General features: G+C 38.8%; 1 protein-coding gene across 5 annotated transcripts in view; it reads left to right on the top strand.

Moving 5' to 3' along the window:
• The window catches only part of LOC134790650 (tensin-1), a 127,563-nt gene that overhangs the window by 56,874 nt on the left and 45,426 nt on the right, over nt 1-25,263 (top strand). For 3 of the 5 annotated variants that reach the window (XM_063761515.1, XM_063761514.1, XM_063761516.1), the window contains 2 exons: nt 1,874-1,942; nt 17,809-17,970. In XM_063761515.1, coding sequence (XP_063617585.1) covers nt 1,874-1,942; nt 17,809-17,970 — 231 coding nt within the window. Of the gene's footprint in view, nt 1-1,873; nt 1,943-8,956; nt 9,369-17,808; nt 17,971-18,014; nt 18,070-25,263 lie in introns of those variants that run through there. The other 2 variants (XM_063761517.1, XM_063761519.1) reach the window with 2 other exon arrangements.

Here is a 25,263-nt window from a genome sequence, read left to right as displayed (position 1 = left end):
ACCATACCTTTTAAGCGTAATACAATATTCCACTACAGGAGAGTTTTGGCAAGGCTGAATCGCAAATAAGAATAGTAGAGCAAGGTCAGTTCAGCGGCAGCGTCTGTTGTGCACCTACATATTTGATACATCTGCAGATCTATTTGCGGTGATGATAGCTGGAGTCGGCGTGCGATGTCATCTGATTAAAGTAAACGAGCAGGTTGGCATTGATGACGTAATTAATGACATCATATGGGTGCCGTGGTTAATACTTACTTAGGTACGTAAGTTTATGTAAAGTAGGCATACGTTTACTGTGAACTGTTGAAAGCGTTCATAAATTGAAAAGAGTTGAATCACAACTTCTTCGGTATAGAGAAAATTAGCTGAATTTTTTCATGCTGTAATAATGTTTACCGGTCCACAATCTTAGTGCTTTTCTCGAAAAATGCGAGGAAATAAGGAAAATAATCATTATTTCATCAATCATCACGTAAATCGAACCTTCACATCAATAACGTCAAAACCAAAATCCCTCTTTAATTCTTTTTTAATAAAACCGGCCAAGTGCGAGTCGGACTCGCGTACGAAGGGTTCCGTACCATTACGCAAAAAAACACATTTATTGTATGGCAGGCTTACTTTAATATTTATTTTATTCTGTTTTTAGTATTTTGTTGTTATATCGGTAACAGAAATAAGTAGTGTCTCATCATCATTATTTGTGAAAATTTCAACTGCCTAGCTATCACGGTTCATGAGATACAGCCTGCATGGTGACAGACAGACAGACGGTCAGACGGACGGACGGACGGACGGACGGACGGACGGACGGACGGACGGACGGACGGACGGACGGACGGACGGACGGACGGACAGACAGACAGACAGACAGACAGACAGACAGACAGACAGACAGACAGACAGACAGACAGACAGCGGAGTCTTAGTAATAGGGTCCCGTTTTTACCCTTTGTGTACGGAACCCTAAAAATTAACGGCACAACTTATTCTGCCATTCAGTACCATTCAATATTCGTTCATTCAATATAATTGTGCAATATAAGCTGTATGTGCACGCATGAGATCCTTAAAAAAAGTATATATAGTCTTTGATTTTATTAAGCAGTATTCGCACGATTATACACGACGGTCTTGTTAGAACGAGACATGTAAGGTGGTTTATCTGACTATCTCACTCTATCCTATAGATTGAAATGATAGCTGACCGGGTCGTGTAGACGAGGCCTGCGACCTGCGGCTATAATAATTGCCTGTTTGCATTTTTCTTAGTGGATACATATTTTTAAAAAGTAAATAACAATACAGTAATAAGACTAATAAGTTATTATTTAGGCAGTTTGGCTTAGAGCTTTAGCCTGTCCAGATGGACGAAAAAAAAAGTTATTTCATTGTTTTTTACTTCCCGTCTGCTAAAAACTTTGTCAGAAGAAAAAAGCTCGAAATTCAAATTTTTTATGGGCTCGGTGGGACGTTAATTAATCCTTCGCGTCTAGATTTTTTTAAATTTGCTGCTCTTTTCTACTGCTCGATAAAACAGGACAATTAATACTGCTTTGAATTTTTTTAATTTGTATTTGACCATAAAGAAGAACTTCCCGTACTATTTTTGCTACAATAAGGTGAACATTTCCGAGTATATTGGAGAAAGACATACAAATTAAGTAACTTACGATTAGGAAAAGCTAAGTACAAAGGAGAACTTATCCGGTATCGCTTCCAGTTTACCTTAGGCTCTATGTCAATAAGTAAAGAAAATGAAACAACAGTTTACAAGGCATACGGTGCACATACCCAGATATCTTTCCGTCGTGTTGTCCCCGTAGGGAGCAGTTGACCCGTTTAATAGAGCGAGGACTGTTTGTTCCAGGTGTCCGGTGCCGTGGAGTTGGCAGACCCCGCCAATACTGCGCAGATACTAGCTCAACTGCAAAATCCTGTAAGTAATTACACCTCTTTAAAGCTAAACTCTGCGTATCGGTACTACAACACTACCCGGTAGCGCGTTAAATGAATAAGGGAGTTAAAAGATATGTAGGAATCAACTTTATTTTTTCATCTCAGAAATGATCGCACTGTGATCGAGATTTTTTCCTTGCTCAAAAAAAGTCTTGATATAAGAAAATAATAGGTGATAGGTTCGTATATTTTTGGCTGACACAATGCCTATCCATTTTCATTATAAATTCGACATTGATTAATGATTATATTAGTGTAAAAACTTAACATTTTCGTATAGTTTAACTAGTACCTTATAAATAAACCTTGATTCATATAGGTACCTATACATAATTATGTTATTATGTAAGAATACATTCTTTGGAAGTATGCTTTTGAGGCTTAATGAAACCAACCGTTATTCACCATAAGTACCTGGTTAATTATGTAAAAATAAACGCACCTAATGAAGTTTTAAAGGGATAATGTACAAGTAAACCATGCTCTGCCTTACCCGACCATAAAAGGCATTTAATCACCAATTATTCCGTCAAAATGTCGTATAAATGAGTCTGCAACGACTATTATCGGAGGCACCTCAAAGAGTGAGGTTATTAACTTTCGGCTCAAATATATTCGCAGATACGAGCTGCGCGATATGGCTGATATAAGGGGCTGTTTACAGCTGGAAATTGCTGATATTACTCCCCATTATGATTATGATTATGGGACGTGAACAAGAAAGCGGCACGACCGTCCGGAGTCGGCGTAGGCACTCACGCGTCGGTTTAATTTTCACACCACTCGGGAAAACTCCTGGCCGGTTCCGACCATTATTTCACATTATTTTCGCCTTACCCGTTAAGTAAATTGCTTGGAAATCACGGTCGAGTGTTCATCTGTAATAATGTTTTATCGACTGAATAATGGTACCATTTTAATGTAATAAGTAATTATGTACTTACAGTACTTAGGTACTATGTGTTCGCTTAGATTAAAATTGCTGCCGCGACCAATGCATTTAGTCTATTCTAAGTCCCAATCAAATTGTTTCAAAATGAAGGTATGATAATAAACGTGATTTTTTTAGTGAAACTTGCAAAATTGGACCTGTTTTCATAAGGCTCCTACCTACCTTAACAAAAAAATTACTAAGGTCAATGTGGCTAATTCCTTCATAGGGGCTATTTTCACTAGCGTTTTTCTCGAACAACGAACAACATTGATAGTTTCGTCGACAAATCAGCGATTACTTTTAGTTTCAGCTTTCAGTAATCAAAAGCAAATGGTTTTTTTTCCTACGATTGTAAATCAAAGAACGTGGACGGAAAAGTCATGCGAGGTCTTTTGCCTTATGGCAAAGTTGATCAACTGCCTTAGGTAATTACACTTGGGCGTGGATCCAAATCTAAGCTTTCCTCTTTCGCAGCTGGGCCTTCTGCCTTGCTCACACTTCACATTCACTTGGTCAATTCCAAGCTCTGCTTTCTTGCATCTTTTCTGTATGAAAACAACCTCGCTGAAACCCCTATGCGAAGCTACGCCGATAGAAAACTGTCCCATCCCTTCTCTGTATGAAATTCTGGATTCGCGCCTGGTTGGAACTAAAAGTAAAAATGTACAAGTCTATCAAATTGCGTTTTTTATATCGAAAAATATTCGCGCTCGCTTCGCTCGCGTTTACAATAACATTATAAGATATGATAAAGGTGACATTCGGGTGGCGACTGCAGTAGCATTACTCTGTTGTAAGGTTACTGCTGCAGCACTGTAAATTTTCGTGATAAAATGATCTGACTGATTTCCATACTAAAAGTAAAAATGTTCAACTGTCTATTAAATTACGTTTTTATATCGAAAAATTTTCGCGCTCGCTTCGCTCGCGTTTTCAATAACTTTCTACGATATGATAAAGGTGACATTCGGGTGGCGACTGCAGCAGCATTACTATGTTGCAACGTTACTGCTGCATCACTGTCAATTTTCGTAATAAAATGATGTGACTGATTTCCATACTAAAAGTAAAAATGTACAACTGTCTATCAAATTGCGTTTTTATATCGAAAAATGTTCGTGCTCGCTTTGCTCGCGTTTTCAATAATATTCTAAGATATGATAAAGGTGACATTCGGGTGGCGACTGCAGCAACATTACTCTGTTGCAACGTTACTGCTGCAGCACTGTCAATTTTCGTGATAAAATGATGTGACTGATTTCCATTCTCAGCTGTAATGCGGCAATGACCGTCACTCAACTTACCAAAAAATTCAATGTAATCTCGATGACCCTACGGAGAGGGCACCATGGTCTAGAAATGCTTAGGGCATCAAAATATCTTAATCCGGCACTGCCTTACCTACAGTATTTTCGATGCTGACCTTTTGTTAATAAATTTAACTTATAGCAAGATGCACACTACTATTTTTACTTAAAACTGAAAGAATACCTAGTATTCGACCTGTTGACGTGATTAATAAATAATTACAATGCTTTAAGCTGATCGGAGTATGTGCCCCGTGTTATTCACGCTGTGGCAAGGATTTAGAAAGTGCTAACGACACTTCAAACATTTAACTGTTCCGCGGCTCGGCGCTACATTCCGACCTCCGTGGTTCTCTCTTCCTGCTCTTAAACAAATATCACTAACCCTTAACTTTAAACTTGACGCTTCGGAATTCTCATGTCCAGTTTAGAGATAGTACTATTTTAACTTGGCCCACAAATATTTTAAGCATTTTATGGAAATCGACTCTACCAATTTTGAGACCAATAGTTATGTATAACTATCATTATATTTAAAGGCGAGAGGTCGCTTTGTCACACTAAAAACAAGGGACACCGGCAATTGTTACAAAAGCTTTTTTTTATTTATAAATATTAAAGCACAACTCATTATTAGGAAAATCTAGGTGCCTAGAGTAAATTCAAACCTAAGATAAAATCAATTGGCGTCTTACAAACTAGGTATATTATCAATTAAGTGAACGCATTATTTCTTCTTTAATTTAACCTCCTGTGCTTACAAGATCATTTTAATTGAGATAAATGTCGACGTTTTGCCCTTCAGACAAGGACTTGTTAACCATTATTCATTAGCTTTTATTGATTATTGAGACGTTTTGCAGCTTCGCCAATTAAATAACGATCAAACTAGCTTTTTCGTTGTAAATTAATCGAATCTCAATATTTTATTTAAATGTTACCTGTTCGATATTAACTGCTTATAGTAGTAGCGGTTGACCAAAATCAGCTGCAAATGGTGTTAAAGGTATGAAAATCGGCACGATTAATCTTTAGGCCATTTTAATCAATTTGACCCGTAGCACCAAAAAAAAAACAGAAAGGAGTTATGACGTCATCTTTTTTTTTGTATGGAAAATAAAAAAAAAATTGTTCAGAAACCTATCGTGTGTGGTATTAAATGAAAGGGCATTTGGAGCCGGTTCTAAAAATATATCACATTATTATATTTCCGTCACTTGCATTCAATTAAAATTAAAATAATTTTCAAAACATACCAAGTTTGGGCTCCTCCAGGTACGAAACCATTGAATTATTTTATATAAAATATACCTCAAGTAATACCCAATATCCTCATATCTAACCCCAAGAAATTAATTTCGAATATATTTAGTTTTAATATTTGTTTAAAATTTTTTATTATTACAAATTGTGATCTATCAATCTATCAATGAAACGGCCTGCTAGCCTAGTCGATAGTGACCCTGCCTATGAAGCAGGAGGTCGCAGGTTCAAATCCTGGTAAGGGCATTTATTTGTGTGTTCATCATCATCATCACACAAATAAATGCCCATATACACATATATACAAGCCCTGGTAAGGGCTATAAAAATACTAAAACTAAATATATTCGAAATTAATTTCTTGGGGTTAGATATGAGGATATTGGGTATTACTTGAGGTATATTTTACAAAAAATAATTCAACGGTTTCGTATCTGGAGGAGCCCAAACTTGGTATGTTTTGAAAATTATTTTTATTTTTATTGAATGCAAGTGACGGAAATATAATAATGTGATATATTTTTAAAACCGGCTCTAAATGCCCTTTCATTTAATACCACACACGATAGGTTTCTGAACAAAAGTTTGTTTTTTTCCATACAAAAAAAAGATGACGTCATAACTCCTTTCCGTTTGTTTTTATTTTTTGGTGCTACGGGTCAAATTGATTCAAATGGCCTAAAGATTAATCGTGCTGATTTTCATACCTTTAACACCATTTGCAGCTGATTCCCGGATTTCAGGGTGTACCGCTATCACTATTAGGACATTGTTAGGATATATTTGCCTGTATTTTTTGCTTTCCCGTATTTGTTTCCTTTTTATAGTCAATGAGGACACATACATACATACATACATACATCACTGGCTCAGTGACCCAAAGAGGATCTTGGCCTCTGACACAAGAGAGCGCCACTCTGCCCTATTCTGCGCCACTTCACGCCAGTTGGGTATTCCGAGGGCGGACAGGTCTTTTTGGGCTTCGTCACTCCAGCGGTATCTGGGACGCCCCGACGGACGTTTTCCGCCCGGGTGCCCCACATATGCTCTTCTCACAGCACGATCCTCCCCCATCCTCTCCAGGTGACCGAGCCAGCGGAGTCGTGTGGCTTTGATCTCGCCAATTATATTGGGCATCGCAACAAGCTCCTCTAGCTCCCTATTTTTCCTTCGCCTCCAAGTCCCATCTTCCTCTCTGATAGGTCTGATAGTCAATGAGGAATGAAAGTAAATTTTATTAAATTGTACAACGGGACTTAATCGTGTATTTAAGTTTTAAGATTTACCTCCGACGTTTCGAGGACGGCTTTGTCCCCGTGGTCTCGAAGAAGACCACGCAAATAAATTTAAAATAAAGAAAATAAATTTAAAGTAAAGAAAATAAATAAAAATAAGTTTATTTTAGTTTTATAGTTTAGTTTTAAGTGTTTAGTTTTATAGTTTATAGAAAGTAAATTTTCTTTAACTCGGGACACTCTGTAGGTATAAATGAATGAGCAGCTAAAGTAAATTGATTGCGGTCGATTTAATATTTAGGAGTCCATTTTTATACGAATATAATTGATAGTATCTAGTCTAGCACACGTATGGTACAGTACAGGTAGTAGAACATATATAAATTATGTTATAGATACCAAAGCAAAAGTTATCTCTTATTGGTACATACTTGTATGCAACAAACAATAAAAAGCCTTAAAATAGAAAATACAAACTAAAATTAAAAACTAAGCTTAAAAAATAAACTATAAATAGAAAATTTGCCCCAAATCGCCGTCTATTGGGCAATAATTAAATTCAACGAAGATCTATTTAAAAAAGAAGTGTGTTTATATACCATAACGCAGTCATAACTATTTATATTTAAATATACGTGACATAAAGAATTAAAGATCAGTAAATTAAAGTATTTTTGTAACGTATTTAATTCAGGTCTAAGGGTGACTACAGATTAACCTCTGCAGCCGCCATAGACCTAGGATTCGCTTGCGCTTGACAGACAGCTGAAGTGTGCGAAAGGGAAGCCATCACGTATATGTACATCCCATGAGTGCGAAAGAGTCAGACTACTAAAGAGAAAACGTAACCACTTTTGAGTTTGACGACGGCCGCGGACGGCCAAGAGCTTATCACGGTAATTTTCAAATTGAAAAATATACACGGATTAGGACGAAAAGTATAAAATAAAGTAATTCAGTGAAGATGGTGTCTTGTAGTGTGCCGGATTGCAGTGTCACAGGGCCAAATAGTCCAAGCAAATACTCATTTCAGAGGATTTATGATATTCCGAGCGAAATTTTCATAACGATATTTTGTCAAATTAACAGCGTAAAAAGTGTAAGAAGCCGGTTTATACAGTTCATTATAAGTTTTTCTTCCTTTGTGTGCTAATATTTTATCATATTAGTCTATAATTTAAAATATTTTGTGTAAAAACATAATCTGTTACTTTACGCTAGGGCTTGACAAAATGTTCACATGACAGTATCGATAACTTGTCGGTATATTAATAGCTATGTAATTATTTCTTCACAAGACATCATTAAGATATTAGCTTTCATAACCGACTTCAAATAATAACGATTTTTATACCTTTTTGAAGGTGTTCATGTATAGCGGTAAACTTAAACTTCACTTTCCAACATAGTAAGAGTTACATTAAGATAAGTCTGCAACGATTTTGATGGCAAACGCAGTGCAAGTGTTATTTATACGTCATAATGTCGTAGAATTTTAACGTTTAAAATAACACATTTGAAAAAGTAGTCGATAAAGCAATCAAACATCGACAGATTATTAATATGTTGTAACATGACATCACTATTTTTGATCTCACATAGACAATTTACGCACACACTTGCATTTCATTTTTGGTCACACTTTCGAAGATTGACAGTTGTTCTTTGTCATATAATTCTTTGGCAGCCGCTCGTTCACTTTAATCCCATTACAATAATATTATTACTCCGAGCACGTTTCATGCGGGTAATTGACATATGTCAAACGCAGGTCGACTTTGATTTGTCCATTTTAGAACATTGTTTATAGAAACAACGGATGCTGGGTTCATTCAGTCTAATATAGAGACGGTTTGCGCAAACCGGTTGCTTTGATTGGCTAGAACATCAAAACAATCTGTTAAGGTTTTTTTAATCAACTTATGCAACGTTATTTTCATGGATTGGTTAATCGTACCTAAAAATATACGTGCGTGAAAAATGTGGTGTGCATAAATTTGAATAGGTACTAATGTTTAGTCGCTTATTTAAAGTTAACCGTTAACTGGTGATTATTATGACGAATCGCATTTTACATGAATTCATATTGCAACCTTTACCCGTTAAAGTGCCTTTAAGGACCACGATAAATGCAAACAAATTGGTGTTGATGTTGATTAATGTGCAAAAATATTGGAGGGCGGGAATGCCGGTTCCTGTTCGCATGGTGCGAAGTGTGAAGGTGACGCGCGCGGCGCGGTGACGGCACTGCGGGCTTCGGCAGTGCGCGGCGGGCGCGCGACTAGGTCGTACCCTGCAGCCACCCACGCGCGTGCTCGCGCATCTACCCGCACTCCGCACGTGCGGCAACATAAAAGGCGGGAAAATACAGGCAGTATAGCGGTTTTACAAAAATCACTATTAACTCGCCAAAACTCTTCAAAATTAAGTCACGAGTATTTTCTGTACGAGAAAGTGAACTCAGTGCATATTAAGTGATGTTTTCAAGTTTCAAAAATGTTTAAAGTGGCTCCACTGCAAAATAATGAGGTTCCCCGTCTGAAGTGACGTTTGCGCAGCGCCGCCGGCGACCACGTCTAAAAGATGAAGTTGTTCAAGAGGAGGCTGTCGTTCAGCGGAGATAAACAGAAACGGGTTTCCCGCACAGACGACCCCTTTGAGCACGAGGTACCTAGCATAGCCACTCGACCCACACCTTTGGACAATACACCTTGCTGTATCTACCCTACCGCTTGTTTGTTTTTCAAAAGCACGCGCCGACGTTGTTTGTAACTTATCTCCCGAGATTAATTTTAAATTTGTCCCTCGTCAATCTTACCTAATCTATTAAGTTGAAGATGATGAAGATGGCTCGCGGTAAAATATTCCATAGACATTCGGTTTGTTTTAAGAGTACATTAATAGGAGTAACGTGTATAAATCAAGCTCTTATTCTTAGCTGATAAGGTGATAAGGAAAGGGCTCGAGATTGCACGCGCGTTTGGCTGACCCGCGGAGTGTTTCAACATGGAGTTGATAAGAGTTTTATTACAGTTAGTTTTTTTAGTGTGCAGCGTCGCTGTGCTGTGCGAAGTAAATTGAAAGGCAAGGTTATCTTATCGGAGTCGCGACGCTCCGGGGGCCGCGTAGCGCGACGAGAGTTTACCTTCAGCTATTTAGCCTCTTGCAATTCCATTCTGCCATTTCTGCTTCAGCCTGACAGATTTAGCTTTCTGGCACTCACTGATGCGGCCTGGGGGTGTAAATTGCATCACATATGTTTCATATGTTTTTTGAGAATGAATTAAGTCCATCTTTCCCACTGCCTAGCAATGTTTGGCAATACCTATTAAAAAGTTAGTGTACACCTATCTTAGGTGTATAAATATAAGTTCACCAAATGTTCATTACATTATCAGAGATGAACTTCAGTCACTATTGTTCTCTAGGTAAAAGACTCAAAGTAGTAGGTACTTTAGTAGTAGTAGTAGGTATCTACGTAGTACGTATTATTTTAATTCTTAGCGAGTTCGGTAACGGTCACAAATTTTTAAAATAAAAACCTAAATAGACGATGGAATTGATGGATGTTATTCTGTTTCAAAACATGTAGTCACGATACCAACACCAAATTCTTAAATGCACAACAATAACATTTCGTACATATTACAAAATCATAAAGTTTGACCTATGTACGGTACGGCACTGATGTAAGATATTCATCAGATGTTAAACCCGTTCGTCAATGTCAAACGCAATAAACAGAAGTCATAGTCCATACCTACCCATCAGTGTAATTTTATGTTACCGCATTTAAAACAACATGAACATGACGCATATATATACAGCTGTCCTACGTTACTAACTATACAAACGGACGAACTATTGTATTTGCTTACCTACCGAAGGAATACCTAATTACCTACAACCAGTCATTGGTAGGTACTTATTTTTTAGGAAGTTGCGATTGCTGCCTTTAAATAATGTTGAAGGTGCCAAACATTGGGGAGGTGTCAATAATCCACTGCTGAGCTACGGTTGTAGCGCTACGTCGTAGCCAATAATATGGATTTTCCGGTATGTAGCGGAAATGCTTCGTAGAGGCAAACGTGTCGTGATTAGCGCTGAATGGGATAAGTACATCACTTTGCATAACCCCAAATTTACATATGTATATCGCGCAAACATTATTGAACCTGCTAGTAGTAGGCATTGATTTCTTAGTCTAACTGTGGTCTAACTTTACTTAAGTTAACGCACAGTCTTATTTCTACACCTATAGTTTTTAATGATGATAGCAGATATGGCAATTACAATCACAAACTTGATAAAAATCTTAATATTAAACCAATGTGTCCCATACCCGCTAGGACAATGCACATACCTAGCGAATTGTACTAAATTATTGTTACTAACATTTGTTACCTTTAGTACAATTCGCTAGGTATGTGTATATTAAACGCAACATCACGAATAGGCAACTAATATACCTAAATTACATTCTAACTGCTAGTCAACTTTTTAGGTGCAAATACAATGAAGCTAGACATCTAGGTATCTTAAATTTTCATGGAATATTTAGCTTCTAACTCTCACCAAGTCTTACGATTTCTCCGTAAAAGAAAACATAAGGCGCTCCAGTGTCCACCTGCCTACATACATTCCGATTATCGACGAGCTTACATGTGTGTGAGCACCGTACCTATTACAACATGATATATTAGTGTTTACAAGCGCATTACGAATACCTATAGCACATTCAAAACACTGAAAATCATAGTACTCTTTATTGTAGCAGAATCTGGCTGGTATCCAAGACATTATTCTTTCATAAAGCAAAAAGTTTTAAAATGTTTCCCAATTCGATGCCAATTCATTCAACAAAGCTACGAAGTGAGTGACCACAAAAGTGTGAAAGGAGGATAATACGAGATGACGTTCGTTTTCAACAGTGTAACAAATCTAATTTGGCGTGTCTAGGAACGGTGCGGTGAAGCGGTCGGATGGAGGCGTGGATAACTTTATTAATTCCTCGAGGTGGCTTATCACGCCGCTACGTGTGAAAGTAGTAACGAAATGTTAAGTGCATGTGCGCGCCTACGCGCTTGATCACAAATGTACCTACCATCGACTCCATGTTATCCAATCATGAATCCAATCGTACACCTTATAGCAACTAGGTAAGGTCTATCGGTGGCTAGTTAAGAGCGCTCTTACAAGAAAAGTCGAAATAATGCAAAATTGATGATACTAGTCGACGAAATTCAGGACTTTGCGCACATTATTAGAAACAATGAGTACTTGTTCCAGTAAAAGCGTCTTCTTATCTTTATAAATATCGTTGTAAATATTAGAAAAAGGACTTATTAAATTAGTAATGATTTTTTTTCTGATGGTCGTTTCCGAAAAACCCCGTGAAGCACTGAATGGCGAGCTCTTATTTGGAAATGTTGAGAATTTTACTCTGCTAAACCTGGCTATTTTGTATTACTAATACCCTGTACTTTAGGCATATCAAACTATATTTTTCCTACATACCTTTGAGAAAGAGAAAATCAAAGTAAAACGAACTCGATTTTCTCTCCGAAACAAGTGTCAATTCCTACGAAAATCTACTTAATATCGAAGTCATTTTCATACTCAAGCAATCTGCAACGTTTGCTTATACTGTTGGTATACATTAGTGTTTATAAAATTCTACTATAATTTTTTGGCAATTTTTTGAAAACTACTCTATATTACCGAAGACGCGCGCTGCGCCAGCTCAGTGCCGCGGCAGAGCTTGTAGAGGCAGGACGTGTGTCGGTCGGCTCCGCACATTTTCAACGACGACGACGAGGTTTTTTATCATTGTGTGCGGCGGGCGCCGTGTAAAACGCTATACTGTGTGCGTGTAAACCGCAACGAGAGACTTTGATCCTAGCACTGTTTTTATAGTATTATAATTTATAATGGTACAGTTTAATAAACTACCGGACAGGATTAAAAATATTTGAAACGAACATACATTCACACACATTCATTCATTACATTCTATATGTATTTATTTGACTCAAGATAGTACTCAGGGTCTGATGATGGAGCTGGAAGGTGGTCACCGGTACCAATCAACCATGCAACTAAACCACTTCGTGTTTAGGCTCGTTTTATTCATCTCAACAAGATCTTTGACACAAGATAGTACTCAGGGTCTGATGATGGAGCCGGAAGGTGGTCACCGGTACCAATCAACCATGCAACTAAACCACTTCGTGTTTGGGCTCGTTTGATTCGGCTCAACAAGATCTTTGACTTAAGATAGTACTCAGGGTCTGATGATGGAGCCGGAAGGTGGTCACCAGTACCAATCAACAATGCAACTAAACCACTTCGTGTTTAGGCTCGTTTTATTCGTCTCAACAAGATCTTTGACTTAAGATAGTACTCAGGGTCTGATGATGGAGCCGGAAGGTGGTCACCGGTACCAATCAACCATGCAACTAAACAACTTCGTGTTTGGGATCGTTTGATTCGTCTCAACAAGATCTTTGACTTAAGATAGTACTCAGGGTCTGATGATGGAGCCGGAAGGTGGTCACCAGTACCAATCAACAATGCAACTAAACCACTTCGTGTTTAGGCTCGTTTTATTCGTCTCAACAAGATCTTTGATTTAAGATAGTACTCAGGGTCTGATGATGGAGCCGGAAGGTGGTCACCGGTACCAATCAACCATGCAACTAAACCACTTCGTGTTTGGGCTCGTTTGATTCGTCTCAACAAGATCTTTGACACAAGATAGTACTCAGGGTCTGATGATGGAGCCGGCAGGTGGTCACCGGTACCAATCAACCATGCCACTAAACCACTTCGTGTTTAGGCTCGTTTTATTCGTTTCTATAAGATCTTTGACACAAGATAGTACTCAGGGTCTGATGATGGAGCCGGAAGGTGGTCACCGGTACCAATCAACCATGCAACTAAACCACTTCGTGTTTGGGATCGTTTGATTCGTCTCAACAAGATCTTTGACTTAAGATAGTACTCAGGGTCTGATGATGGAGCCGGAAGGTGGTCACCAGTACCAATCAACAATGCAACTAAACCACTTCGTGTTTAGGCTCGTTTTATTCGTCTCAACAAGATCTTTGATTTAAGATAGTACTCAGGGTCTGATGATGGAGCCGGAAGGTGGTCACCGGTACCAATCAACCATGCAACTAAACCACTTCGTGTTTGGGCTCGTTTGATTCGTCTCAACAAGATCTTTGACACAAGATAGTACTCAGGGTCTGATGATGGAGCCGGCAGGTGGTCACCGGTACCAATCAACCATGCCACTAAACCACTTCGTGTTTAGGCTCGTTTTATTCGTTTCTATAAGATCTTTGACACAAGATAGTACTCAGGGTCTGATGTTGGAGCCGGAAGGTGGTCACCGGTACCAATCAACCATGCAACTAAACCACTTCGTGTTTAGGCTCGTTTGATTCGTCTCAACAAGACCTTGGACACAAGATAGTACTCAGGATCTGATGATGGAGCTGGAAGGTGGCCACGGGTACCAGTCTACCATGTAACTGAACCACTTCGTGTTTGGCTTCGTTCGATTCGTCGCAATAAGATCTTTGACACAAGTTAGTACTCAGGGTCTGATGATGGAGCTGGACTGTGGCCACGGGTACCAGTCTACCATGTAACTGAACCACTTCGTGTTTGGGCTCGTTTGATTCGTCGCAATAAGATGTTTGACACAAGATACTACTCAGGGTCTGATGATGGAGCTGATGATGATAGACAGGTACCCGTCGCCACCTTCGCGCTCCATCATCAGACCCTGAGTACTACCTTGTGTCAAAGATCTTGTTGAGATGAATAAAACGTGCCTAAACACGAAGTGGTTTAGTTGCATGGTTGATTGGTACCGGTGACCACCTTCCGGCTCCAACATCAGACCCTGAGTACTATCTTGTGTCAAAGATCTTGTTGAAACGAATAAAACGAGCCTAAACACGAAGTGGTTTAGTTGCATGGTTGATTGGTACCGGTGACCACCTTCCAGCTCCATCATCAGACTCTGAGTATCACCTAGTGTCAAAGATCTTGTTGAGACGAATCAAACGATCCTAAACACGATGTGGTTTAGTTGCATGGTTGATTGGTAATGGTACCTTCTAGCTCCATCATCAGACCCTGAGTACTGTCTTGTGTCAAAGATCTTGTTGAGACGAATCAAACGAGCCCAAACACGAAGTTGTTTAGTTGCATGGTTGATTGGTACCGGTGACCACCTTCCAGCTCCATCATCAGACTCTGAGTATCACCTAGTGTCAAAGATCTTGTTGAGACGAATCAAACGATCCTAAACACGATGTGGTTTAGTTGCATGGTTGATTGGTAATGGTACCTTCTAGCTCCATCATCAGACCCTGAGTACTGTCTTGTGTCAAAGATCTTGTTGAGACGAATCAAACGAACCCAAACACGAAGTTGTTTAGTTACATGATAGACTGGTACCCGTGGCCACCTTCCAGCTCCATCATCAGACCCTGTGTATCTTCAGTGTCAAAGATCTTGTTGAGACGAATCAAACGAGCCTAATCATGTTACTACATGGTTGATTGGTATCCGTGACCACCTTAATCATCATCAGATCCTCAGTACCAGTTCGTTTTTAAACCCTCGTTGATACAAACTTTACAACCTATAGGTACCAAATGCAATGACGAAACATGTAAATAAGCGAGTAGGTACCTATAATTTCTTTCGAGTAATATACCTTCATAAGTACGAGTATGGGGCTATTCATAAATTACGTCATTTCAAATGGGAGGAGTGGGGGGGGGGGGAGGGGGTCTGGACATCGGATGATGGTAACATGACGTAGGAGGAAACAGATTCATCCGAAGCTTGATTTTTGGATGATTTGAGGGGGGGGGGGGGGTCAAAAATCGTCAAAAATAGATGACGTAATTTATGAACAGTCCCTATGTACATTTGCACTGCATTTATGCAAAAAATGCAAATGATTTTTTAGTATTTAAGTTTTTTATTATTGTATATATATATGTTAGTTTGTAAGGTATGTATCTATGGGCCTTAGTAGCCTGAAAATAAATGCTTTGATTGATTGATTGATTGATTTAGTATTTTCGTACTTACCAAATAACAGTTTTAGAACTTTAAAAGTTAAGTACAGTTAGTGTTGTTATGGTTGATTTCAATATGCTTCGCGAAGGATCAAGAATGTTTAATCCATCATTGTAGTGCGAGTGTGGTAGAAGGGATCGGCATACTGAGCTCGCACGGCCTGCCGCAGCGCGTAAAATACCTAAACTCGCTCAACGCCGAAATGTAATAGCGCTCTTAAGTGTGTTGCTGTTAATATCGATGGATGTACCGACATACTGCGACTACGATGCAGGCTGCGGCACACGTGGGATGTTTATTATCTTATCTACCTGCTCGTTAATACGCTGTGCTATTTTCACACAATGTAGAGCAGAGATTTTGAAACTTAACATACGTATAAGTGTTATTATGTAAGCTATAAGCCATGTAGAATGCTGTCAACTCCAGACTACCGTTTACTTAATGACCCTAATATAAGAAGAAATGAAATTATGTTTTCTCATTTATTGATATGTACTAGTATTCCTATAATTAGGTAGTAAAGGTTTAGCTTTCATAATTATGGGTACTGGTTTCTGAAGTAAATTTAAAGTGATGTTAATGTATATTGTAGGTACCTACATGCTATCGTAAGATCTAGGTATGTCATGAGGTTACTGAGCCTGGAAGTCATATCACTAGCGCCTTATTGCATTATAGTTCTTGTGTAGAACGTTTTGTGCTGTAGAAAAGACGGCCCGTGCATGACAAGCATTTTTATAAAGACACTCATAGCCTTTGGATGCTCTGCCGTAACTGCTTATTTGTCAATGCAAATGTTAACGTAGATACACATAATTAACATGCAAGCGGCGGTTAGCTGTATAGGTAGGTAGATCAGTTGTTACTAAAACGTTAATTTAATGGGTTTAGGTCTTCTTCTTCTTCTTGGGTTTAGATGTCCCAGTAATTAATGGAGGCACAGTTCGCGTCCAATAACTAAAAGAACTTACATAATAAAAATTTTGGCGTAGATTTAACTTACTTAGCCTACCTACCCTTAACATAAAGCACTAAATAAAAATAATTTAGTTTATGACTTTCACATGCGAGCCCAAGTTAACCCTTCCCATGAGAATCAACATGTCTTACCGTTACAATACACATTTGTTACGTTTTCGGGCAAAAGGTTGTCGGGTGTCGATACGGGACAGCAGTGACGCCTTACTATAAGTAAACTTTTGCTAATAAAATCCACAGTTATTTATTATTGCAGGATATTACTTTATTTGTATTGAATACATATCGTTATTTTATCATTAGATAAACACGTAGCTTTAAAATAGTGTCCATTTCAACCCGGATCTGAAACCCTATTGTTGACATGCAAAGCTCTCAGAATTGGCTCCGAGTACATCCGGCTGCTTAATGGCATGTCTAATGTAATGATGTTTGTTAGCTTTTTATTCTAATTGAAATAGAGTAAGTATTAGAGGAAACTTTACTTAATTGTCAGATTCATTAAAGGCTTTATTCATAAACACTCATAAACAGCCCTTGATTATCGTTTGTCCTTGTTCGCCAGTGAGAAACACAGATAAGATATTTATTGTTATATATAAGAGAGGCGCGCATAAGTTGTTCGCAGAAATCGCGAAGCGTCTGGTTGACGTAACTGGTGACCGAAGAGCTGGCGGCTACCTCGCACAACGTATCAGCATTGCGATACAGCGAGGAAATGCCGCCAGCATCCTTGGTACAATGCCTCAAGGGCCTATTTTAGATTTAAGCTAGTTATTAATTTCGTTTAGTAGTACCACTATATATATATTGTATGTAAATAAATGTTTTCAATAAAGAGAGGGTTATATGTACATCTTGTTACAATACATATCTGCTCTCGGACTAGCAAAAGGAAGAGGCCGATAGTCTGTCACTCTCGAAGCTGACGTGAATACATTGATAAATTACTACTCTTTATTTGTAATCAAGTGAAGTTCAACCAAACCAATAACTTTAATTTTCCTATTGTTTGCAGGATCGAGCCCGATTCTCCGACACCAGCTGGCAGATCCACCGGACCTGGCGGCGCGAGGACTCGCTCCCGCTGTCGCCTCCACCGCTGCGCACCGCGGCAGCTACGTCAGCACCCGCTCCACAACTCCGCAATGACCAGAATGGCATCTATGACACCATTACGGTATGTTTCTTGAAAGTCTGTTTTCCGACGCCAACCGGTATGCCAGCACCCGCTGAACAACTCCGCAGTGACCAGAATGGCATCTATGACACCATCACGGTATGAAGTATGTATCTGGTACGACGGTTCTCTGACACCAGCTAGCTGATCCACCGGACCTGTACGGATATGATGGTCGTTCTTGTCTACGTAATAGCGTGATAAAACGGTGTCCGTCATTTTCTATCCGCCGGCAGGACACGTGAACGCCCGTTGCCTTGTCGTCTGTTTCTGCACAACTCCGCAACGTATTTCTGTGTGGGTCAAACAGATCACTGTGTTATGTCTTTCCTGTAGACATAGACAAGAGTTAAGGGCTATAAAGGTTAATTTTCTTATTTAACCCTTATCCACGTGAAAAGGTCCTCCTTTTATTTAAAGAACTATGATAAAATCATTACTTACATGCCCACAAGCTGTTAACTATTGCCCACAGGAGAGAAAACTAGTGTGTTATCGCGAACAGTACATTTTTCTCTCCTGTGGGCAATAGTTAACAGCTTGTGGGCATGTAAGCAATGATTTTATCATAGTTCTCTAAATAAAAGGAGGACCTTTTCACGTGGATAAGGGTTAAATAAGAAAATTAACCTTTATAGCCCTTAACTCTTGTATATGTCTACAGGAAAGACATAACACAGTGATCTGTTTGACCCGTGTATCAGGCAAACCAGCGTCCCTACCTGTCTTTGCTACAGAACATTGCATAGAAGTAAATAACACTATAACATCTATGTATGTTTCGTAGAGGTTTTCTTGTTTACCGCACAGATAAACGTACCTACCTAAGCTTTTAGATTTCATTAATACTTTAACTACTAATTAATTTCATGATCATATTTAACTGGGTGTCTTCATTTGTGCTACTCAAGGTTTGAGTTTTTATAATTGGCCCAGTAATACGGTGTTTAAAAGTCTATACTTAAACATCTACAAACTCACGTACCTACTTTATGTTCGTGTACTAACAAACATTAGATATACAACCTGGCACCGAGTCAGGTAATAAGAGCTCTATATTTTACTTCCTGTGCTTGAAGCACTTATAAACTTTCTGATAAGACTTACTCTTATTGTTTACTGGAATTTAAACTAAATAACTTCGGCTTTATATCCTTATTGTAACAATAATATAATTTAACTCTAGAAGGCTGGTAGAGTAAGGTACTTGCCAAACGGAGTAGTTAAGTAAACTATGTATACCTTTTACAGTCGAAGCGTGCATTGAATTTTGTTCTTATAGGTGTTTATAACGGTTATCTCTTATCTCGGTGTACTGATTACATAATCGCATTGACGCGGTTCTTTGAATCTTCCTGTGGCCTCTTTAGAATCCATTATATTTCAATCTAGTTGGCCATCGACGGAAACGTAAATAGAAGAGTTAAAAATCATGTCATCCACAAAACGCAATAAATTAAAAACTTATTAAGTTAACGAGCGAGTTAAGATATCGTATTAAATTTATTAAAACAGGTTTGTAAATGTGATTGTAAGTTTAAAATTCGATTAAGTGTTAAATTAAATAAGTAAGCTAGGTATATTGATGGCACGTCCAGTAGCTGAATGTGGTTTAATAGGCTGTTAGACGAGCCTTTCCAACTCTCGAGCAAAAATAATTCATTTTATGTACGTGGTATTAGAAATGTACATTAATGCCCTATAAATCAAACTATGGTGTGGTAAGGCAATTGTATAAATTTATATACTGCCACATAAATGCTCGTATTATTCCAAACAAAGCGGTCTACATTCACTTTAATAGTCATTCATTCTGTTAGTAATGTATATGTAGGTACTTATGGTCACACATAGCATATTTTTTTTTTGCCTCGTTTAAATATTATTTAGGTGTTCAGTTCAGAATCGGGATCATGGTCGTATTTTTATCACCTGTCAGGCCATGCGTCACTTTCACACTTTCACACTTACATATTTGTTAGAATGTGACAGGCATGGTGACAAATGATAAAGAGCCGACCATCATAGCCCTACAGGTCGGTATATGCAGTAATCCTAAGAGATGTAGGTACTTAAATGTAATAATTGAGTACGATGCCCATTTAGATTCAATTAGTGCACACCGGGTAATAGTCTCCAACCAGGTACAGCAGCATTACAAAATAAAAGTACATACCTATACTTACTTATATGTTACTAAGCTTGTCACTCGTTGAAACGAAAAATAGGCAGTTGTGCAATCAAAGAACTCTACAAAAATGTATTATGCTTATCTGCCTACTTATATATCAACTTTTTCTCAAAACTGTATTCTAATTTCTAATATGTACATTTCATGTAGGTATTTCTCAAAACTGTATTCTAATTTCTAAAACATTTCATGTAGGTAGGTATATATTTAACAGTCGAAATAATTATTTCTTGATTTGAGTAGAAGTAAAAGTTTCAGCTAAAATTCGTTACTCTAATATCAGACATTCCATTTGCTGAATGCGTTTTGTCCTGTAATGGAGTATGAGCTTTAAGAGTAGAGAGACGGGCGTTAGAGGCGTAGCCGCGAGCTCGGAGTTCCTGTTGTTTAGCTAATGTACCTTTGTGCTAGCTCGCTCGTAAACTAAGGGTTAGTGCCCGGGCCCACCGAGGTTTGTCACAGAAATCAACTACACTTACTCTCCGACAAGTACCCAAACGTTGTTCACAACACAAAATCATTACTACTCAACAGATCTGTTGGGTATCTAACTTAATAATTCTGATGTGATTTATGAAAATGAACGCTCGATTTTAGAAAGATTGATTGATACTATTGTAAGTGTAGTTTGCAGAGGGTCGCCGGCTTGACACGATCTGGGCCGGATACTAGGGTCATTTATCGTGAGACTGCTCCGGGGACCATAGAGCATGGCCATTTGTTTCGAATCTGAACGCCGGCGCCCACGCAACGCATGTTCCGTGATTTCACTAGTTTATTCCTTAACTAGAATTCCGTTACTTGCATTTACTTTATTCATAATCCTGTTAGTAATATGTACTTATACTTGCAATAATATATTACACAACGAAGGCCGCAATAATATCTGACACGATCTTATTAGTAGAGCCATAAGAGCGTGTCACATATTATTGCGGCCTTCGAAGAGTAACGTATTATTGCAGGTGACTGTACAGCATAAAGTACATAGAAACTATGCAAACTCAAGTTTCGATAATTAGATACAATTATCACTATTTAAATATTGTATGTAAATCATAATCAACGTTTTTCGTATTCCATCTATATCGGTCCTCGGCAATTTAACGGGTGACGTCATTTGTTTAATATTTTTTAGAAAATCTTAAGTGTCATTACAATAATTATTTATTTAAACTACTTAACACACTCATACGTACGAGTAAACAGAGTCGTACCTATTAGATAACCTTGGTATTTCATTGATGACTCCGCAATTGACTCTAGCACTTAAGTGTCTATTTTATATATATATTTACTCAATACTGGCGGGTTATGGATAGCATTCCTTTTGTAAGCATTTATTATCAACGACATTTTCCGGAGAGTGTGAACACCGGCAGTGTACCCTAATGGCGCTCTAGTCGACTGTAATGGAGTAATTGTGCCATTGGTAATTGATGGACTGGCTCGACGGGGCTTCCTTCCGATCAGCTAATGTCGTCAGCTACCGAGCGACCCGAACATTGCAGCTACTATCCGTATTTACTTGCACAACTAGGTCAGTCTAGAACTCTAGGCGATCCGGTAATATTGCTAAAGTTTCGGAACAAACTGACGACATGCAATGCAACAGTAAAAATACAAACAGATATATGACGTAAATTCGACGTTAACTTGTTTTGGTAACATTGTGGTCTCTTTGTTAAGAATTTGTTAAACATAAATAGAATGTGAAGCCCCCACTCTGGAAGGTTCTATTCCAGTAAACTTTATTTACTAGCAAAAAGCAGAGCTTTGTAAGGGCTCGCGGAGTTTTTCTACCTAAACGTACCGGACCGCGAGTTTGATCCGAGGTTTGTTCCATGTTCCATCGAGTGGGTACGTAATAAGTTCGTTAAGGACGCAGCTATAAGTGAAAGCAAGAAAGAAATATACTAACCGGACCCAGGTCGCTGTCCGGTACGCCTATCTGTTACAGCTTTTACTTTGTCCATTAAAAACGTGTCCAGACGATAAAATCAAATTGCCAATATCATCCACACGTTATATAGGTACAATTTCATAAGCGCTTAATACATCCTACACGGTCGCCCAGTACGTTTAGTAAGTGCTCATCAAGACGAGTGAGATGACCAAAACAGAGTGTGCCTATGTTGCAACAAACGTGAATTCCACTAAATACTGCCAGGGTTCAGCTACAGCTCTATCTTGAGTATCTCCCAAGTGCTCAAAAAGACGAATCGGATGACCAAAACAGCGTGTGCTTATGTTGTATAAAACCCGAGCTCCACTAGGTACTGCCAGGGTTCAGCATCAGCTATCTTGGGTACTACCTACCAAGTGATCATCATGACGACTCGGATGTCCAAAACAGCGTGTGTCTATGTTGCACCAAACCCGAGCTCCACTAGGTACTGCCAGGGTTCAGCATCAGCTCTTTCTTGGGTAATACTCTCCTAAGTGCTCATCAAGACGAGTGAGATGACCAAAACACCGTGTGCTCATATTACAACAAACCTGAGTTCTAATAAATACTACCAGGGTTCAGCTACAGCTCTATCTTGGGTATCTCCCAAGTGCTCAAAAAAACGAGTCGGATGACCAAAACAGCGTTGGCCTAATATGTTGCACAAAACCCGAGTTCCAATAGGTACTGCCACCAGGGTTCAGCATCAGCTCTATCTTGGGTACTGTTCTCCCAAGTGCTCATTCTGACGAGTCGGATGTCCAAAACAGCGTGTATCTATGTTGCACCAAACCTGAGTTCTACTAAGTACAGCCAGGGTTTAGCATCAGCTCTTTCTTGGGTACTGCTCTCCCAAATGCCCACCAAGACGTGTCGAATTACCAAAACAACGTGTGCCTATGTTGCACCAAACCTAAATTCCACTAGGTACACCCAGGGTTCAGCATCCGTTCTATCTTGGGTACTACTCTCCTAAGTGCTCATCAAGACGAGTCTGATTACCAAAACACCGTGTGCCTATGTTGTATTAAACCCGAGCTCCACTAGGTACTGCCAGGGTTCAGCATCAGCTATCTTGGGTACTGCTCTACCAAGTGATCATCATGACGAGTCGGATATCCAACCCAGCATGTGTCTACTGCTATCCCAAGTGCTCATCAAGACGTGTCCAATTACTAAAACAGCGTGTGCCTATGTTGCACCAAACCTGAGTTCCACTAGGTACTGCCAGGGTTCTGGGTCATTTTGTTGAACTGCACGCCGACGTTGCAATTGGCGTGCAGTCGGCGTGCAGTTTCCATACAAGTTGCAGTCGGGTTGTAGTCTGTCTGTATCGGCCCTAAGTCACTGAAGTTTGTATTACCTAATATGCGTATCTTTTTTTATAATTTTGGCAGTTCCAAGCAATACTAACATTAAATAAAACTTATTCTCGAATTGAAAATACCCGATTTAAGTTTGCTAACACAACATGACTGATCAGTTCATCGGCGTCACAGAAGTTCACAGAACATACGAGTAAATTGACCTCCGCAGTGAATATACAGCAAGATTGATTGTTCCAGTATTCACAGAAACTTAATTGCTAAATTAGGAATCAAACCGAGCGAAGCGAGATGGGTCAGAATCCAAAATTTTAATCCACTTTTGTATTCATCGTTGTTAGCACATAGTACATTAGCACGAATTTTAATTCATAATTTTTCTAACAGATGGCGCTAGTAGTAATACAAAGAGTTATTCCTTTATTTTATTTTTTTAGGTTTATAAAATGATATTTTTATGTTTGATAACACATCTAGACATGAATTTAAATTACTATGTTAAATTTCAAACCTAACAGTGCGATAGTTTTTTCCGTAAAGTGTACCACAAGAATGCATAGTTTGTCGAATAGTGATAGGGCTCGCTTCGCTCGCCCTAATAATGCTAAATAAAATGGCAAAGAAAATCACACGGAATTCATGAATAATGCATAAGTTCAAAGAAAAGGATACGCAGATCAGGCGGTGTTTTAGCTCCTGAAGTCTCCAAACTGAATAATTTAGACTGGCGAGGCAGCTTCGTGTAGATAGTGGTACGATATCCTGAGACCTTTTTTATTTGTTATTAGCGTGCGTCACGCCAGGATATCCACTGGAATAGTGGCAAAACAGTTTTCACCTTTAGTATAAATCGTATGAGCGAAATAAAACGAATGAGTGCTGCCTATACATCTTACGTAATGCGAAACTCAAGGCAAATGCGTGATCTAAGACTTATCTGTATGCGGCGACTTGCAAATTACGTCGACAGCAACAATATTTGTTTGTTCAGCGCAACACTCGGGGAGTTTATGGAATTTTAATGGTTTAATATGTCAAGCGTGAGAGGTCAAACACTTTGTCAATAGAAATCTGCGAGTGATTTATGTTTATTTGTTGTAAACCATAGCTCTAACTAGCGTTTGCATTGTGTCATTAGCCTGGAACGTTGTAAATTTAATTTACTCAAATGATGTCATTCTTTAGCTAAGAACAAAGGATCTTCTTTTGTTTTATATGGCATTTATAACAGTTTGTTGCGGTTTAGGAATAATTTTATTCACATGTCTTGAAATAATTTGAACACTGTTAAGTCTTATGTGCATTCGTTGCAACGCAGTGCTGGTATCAATATATAGTAAAAATCACGAGCGTGATTATTGTTAAATATGTTAATGATTATTCTTTATAGTTATTATATTATCTCATTGTACAGTCAACTGTAAAAATATGGGTGTAGCCAACTTATTCAAAAATATGTCCCATAGTTCTTAATTCGCTGACATAAGAGCATCATTTGTGCACCCATATTTTTACAGTTGACTGTACCTACCTACTTGTCAACCCATCGGCAGTTACAGAGACGATGCAGAAAAAATCGTAGGCTTTCCGTTACATGAGTAATTTAGTGAGACACGACCACCCGCCGGTGACGAGAGATAGCCATCGGGCATCAGGTGTCGGGGCAATAGGCTACGCCATGGCAATCGTCGCCATAAATAAAATTCGACACTCAAACAATGGGAAGGCGGCCCTAGCGCGATCGCGCGATACGGTGGCGTCATTATAATCGCATTCCAAGTACGAGCGAGGGAAATTCCAACCGGTACAAATGGGTATGTTCTCCTAGT

The sequence above is a fragment of the Cydia splendana genome, chromosome 5 (assembly GCF_910591565.1).
Source record: "Cydia splendana chromosome 5, ilCydSple1.2, whole genome shotgun sequence".
In the NCBI taxonomy this organism is placed as follows: domain Eukaryota; kingdom Metazoa; phylum Arthropoda; class Insecta; order Lepidoptera; family Tortricidae; genus Cydia; species Cydia splendana.
Note: the sequence above shows the minus strand (reverse complement) of the source record. Positions and strands in the feature narration are given on the sequence as shown.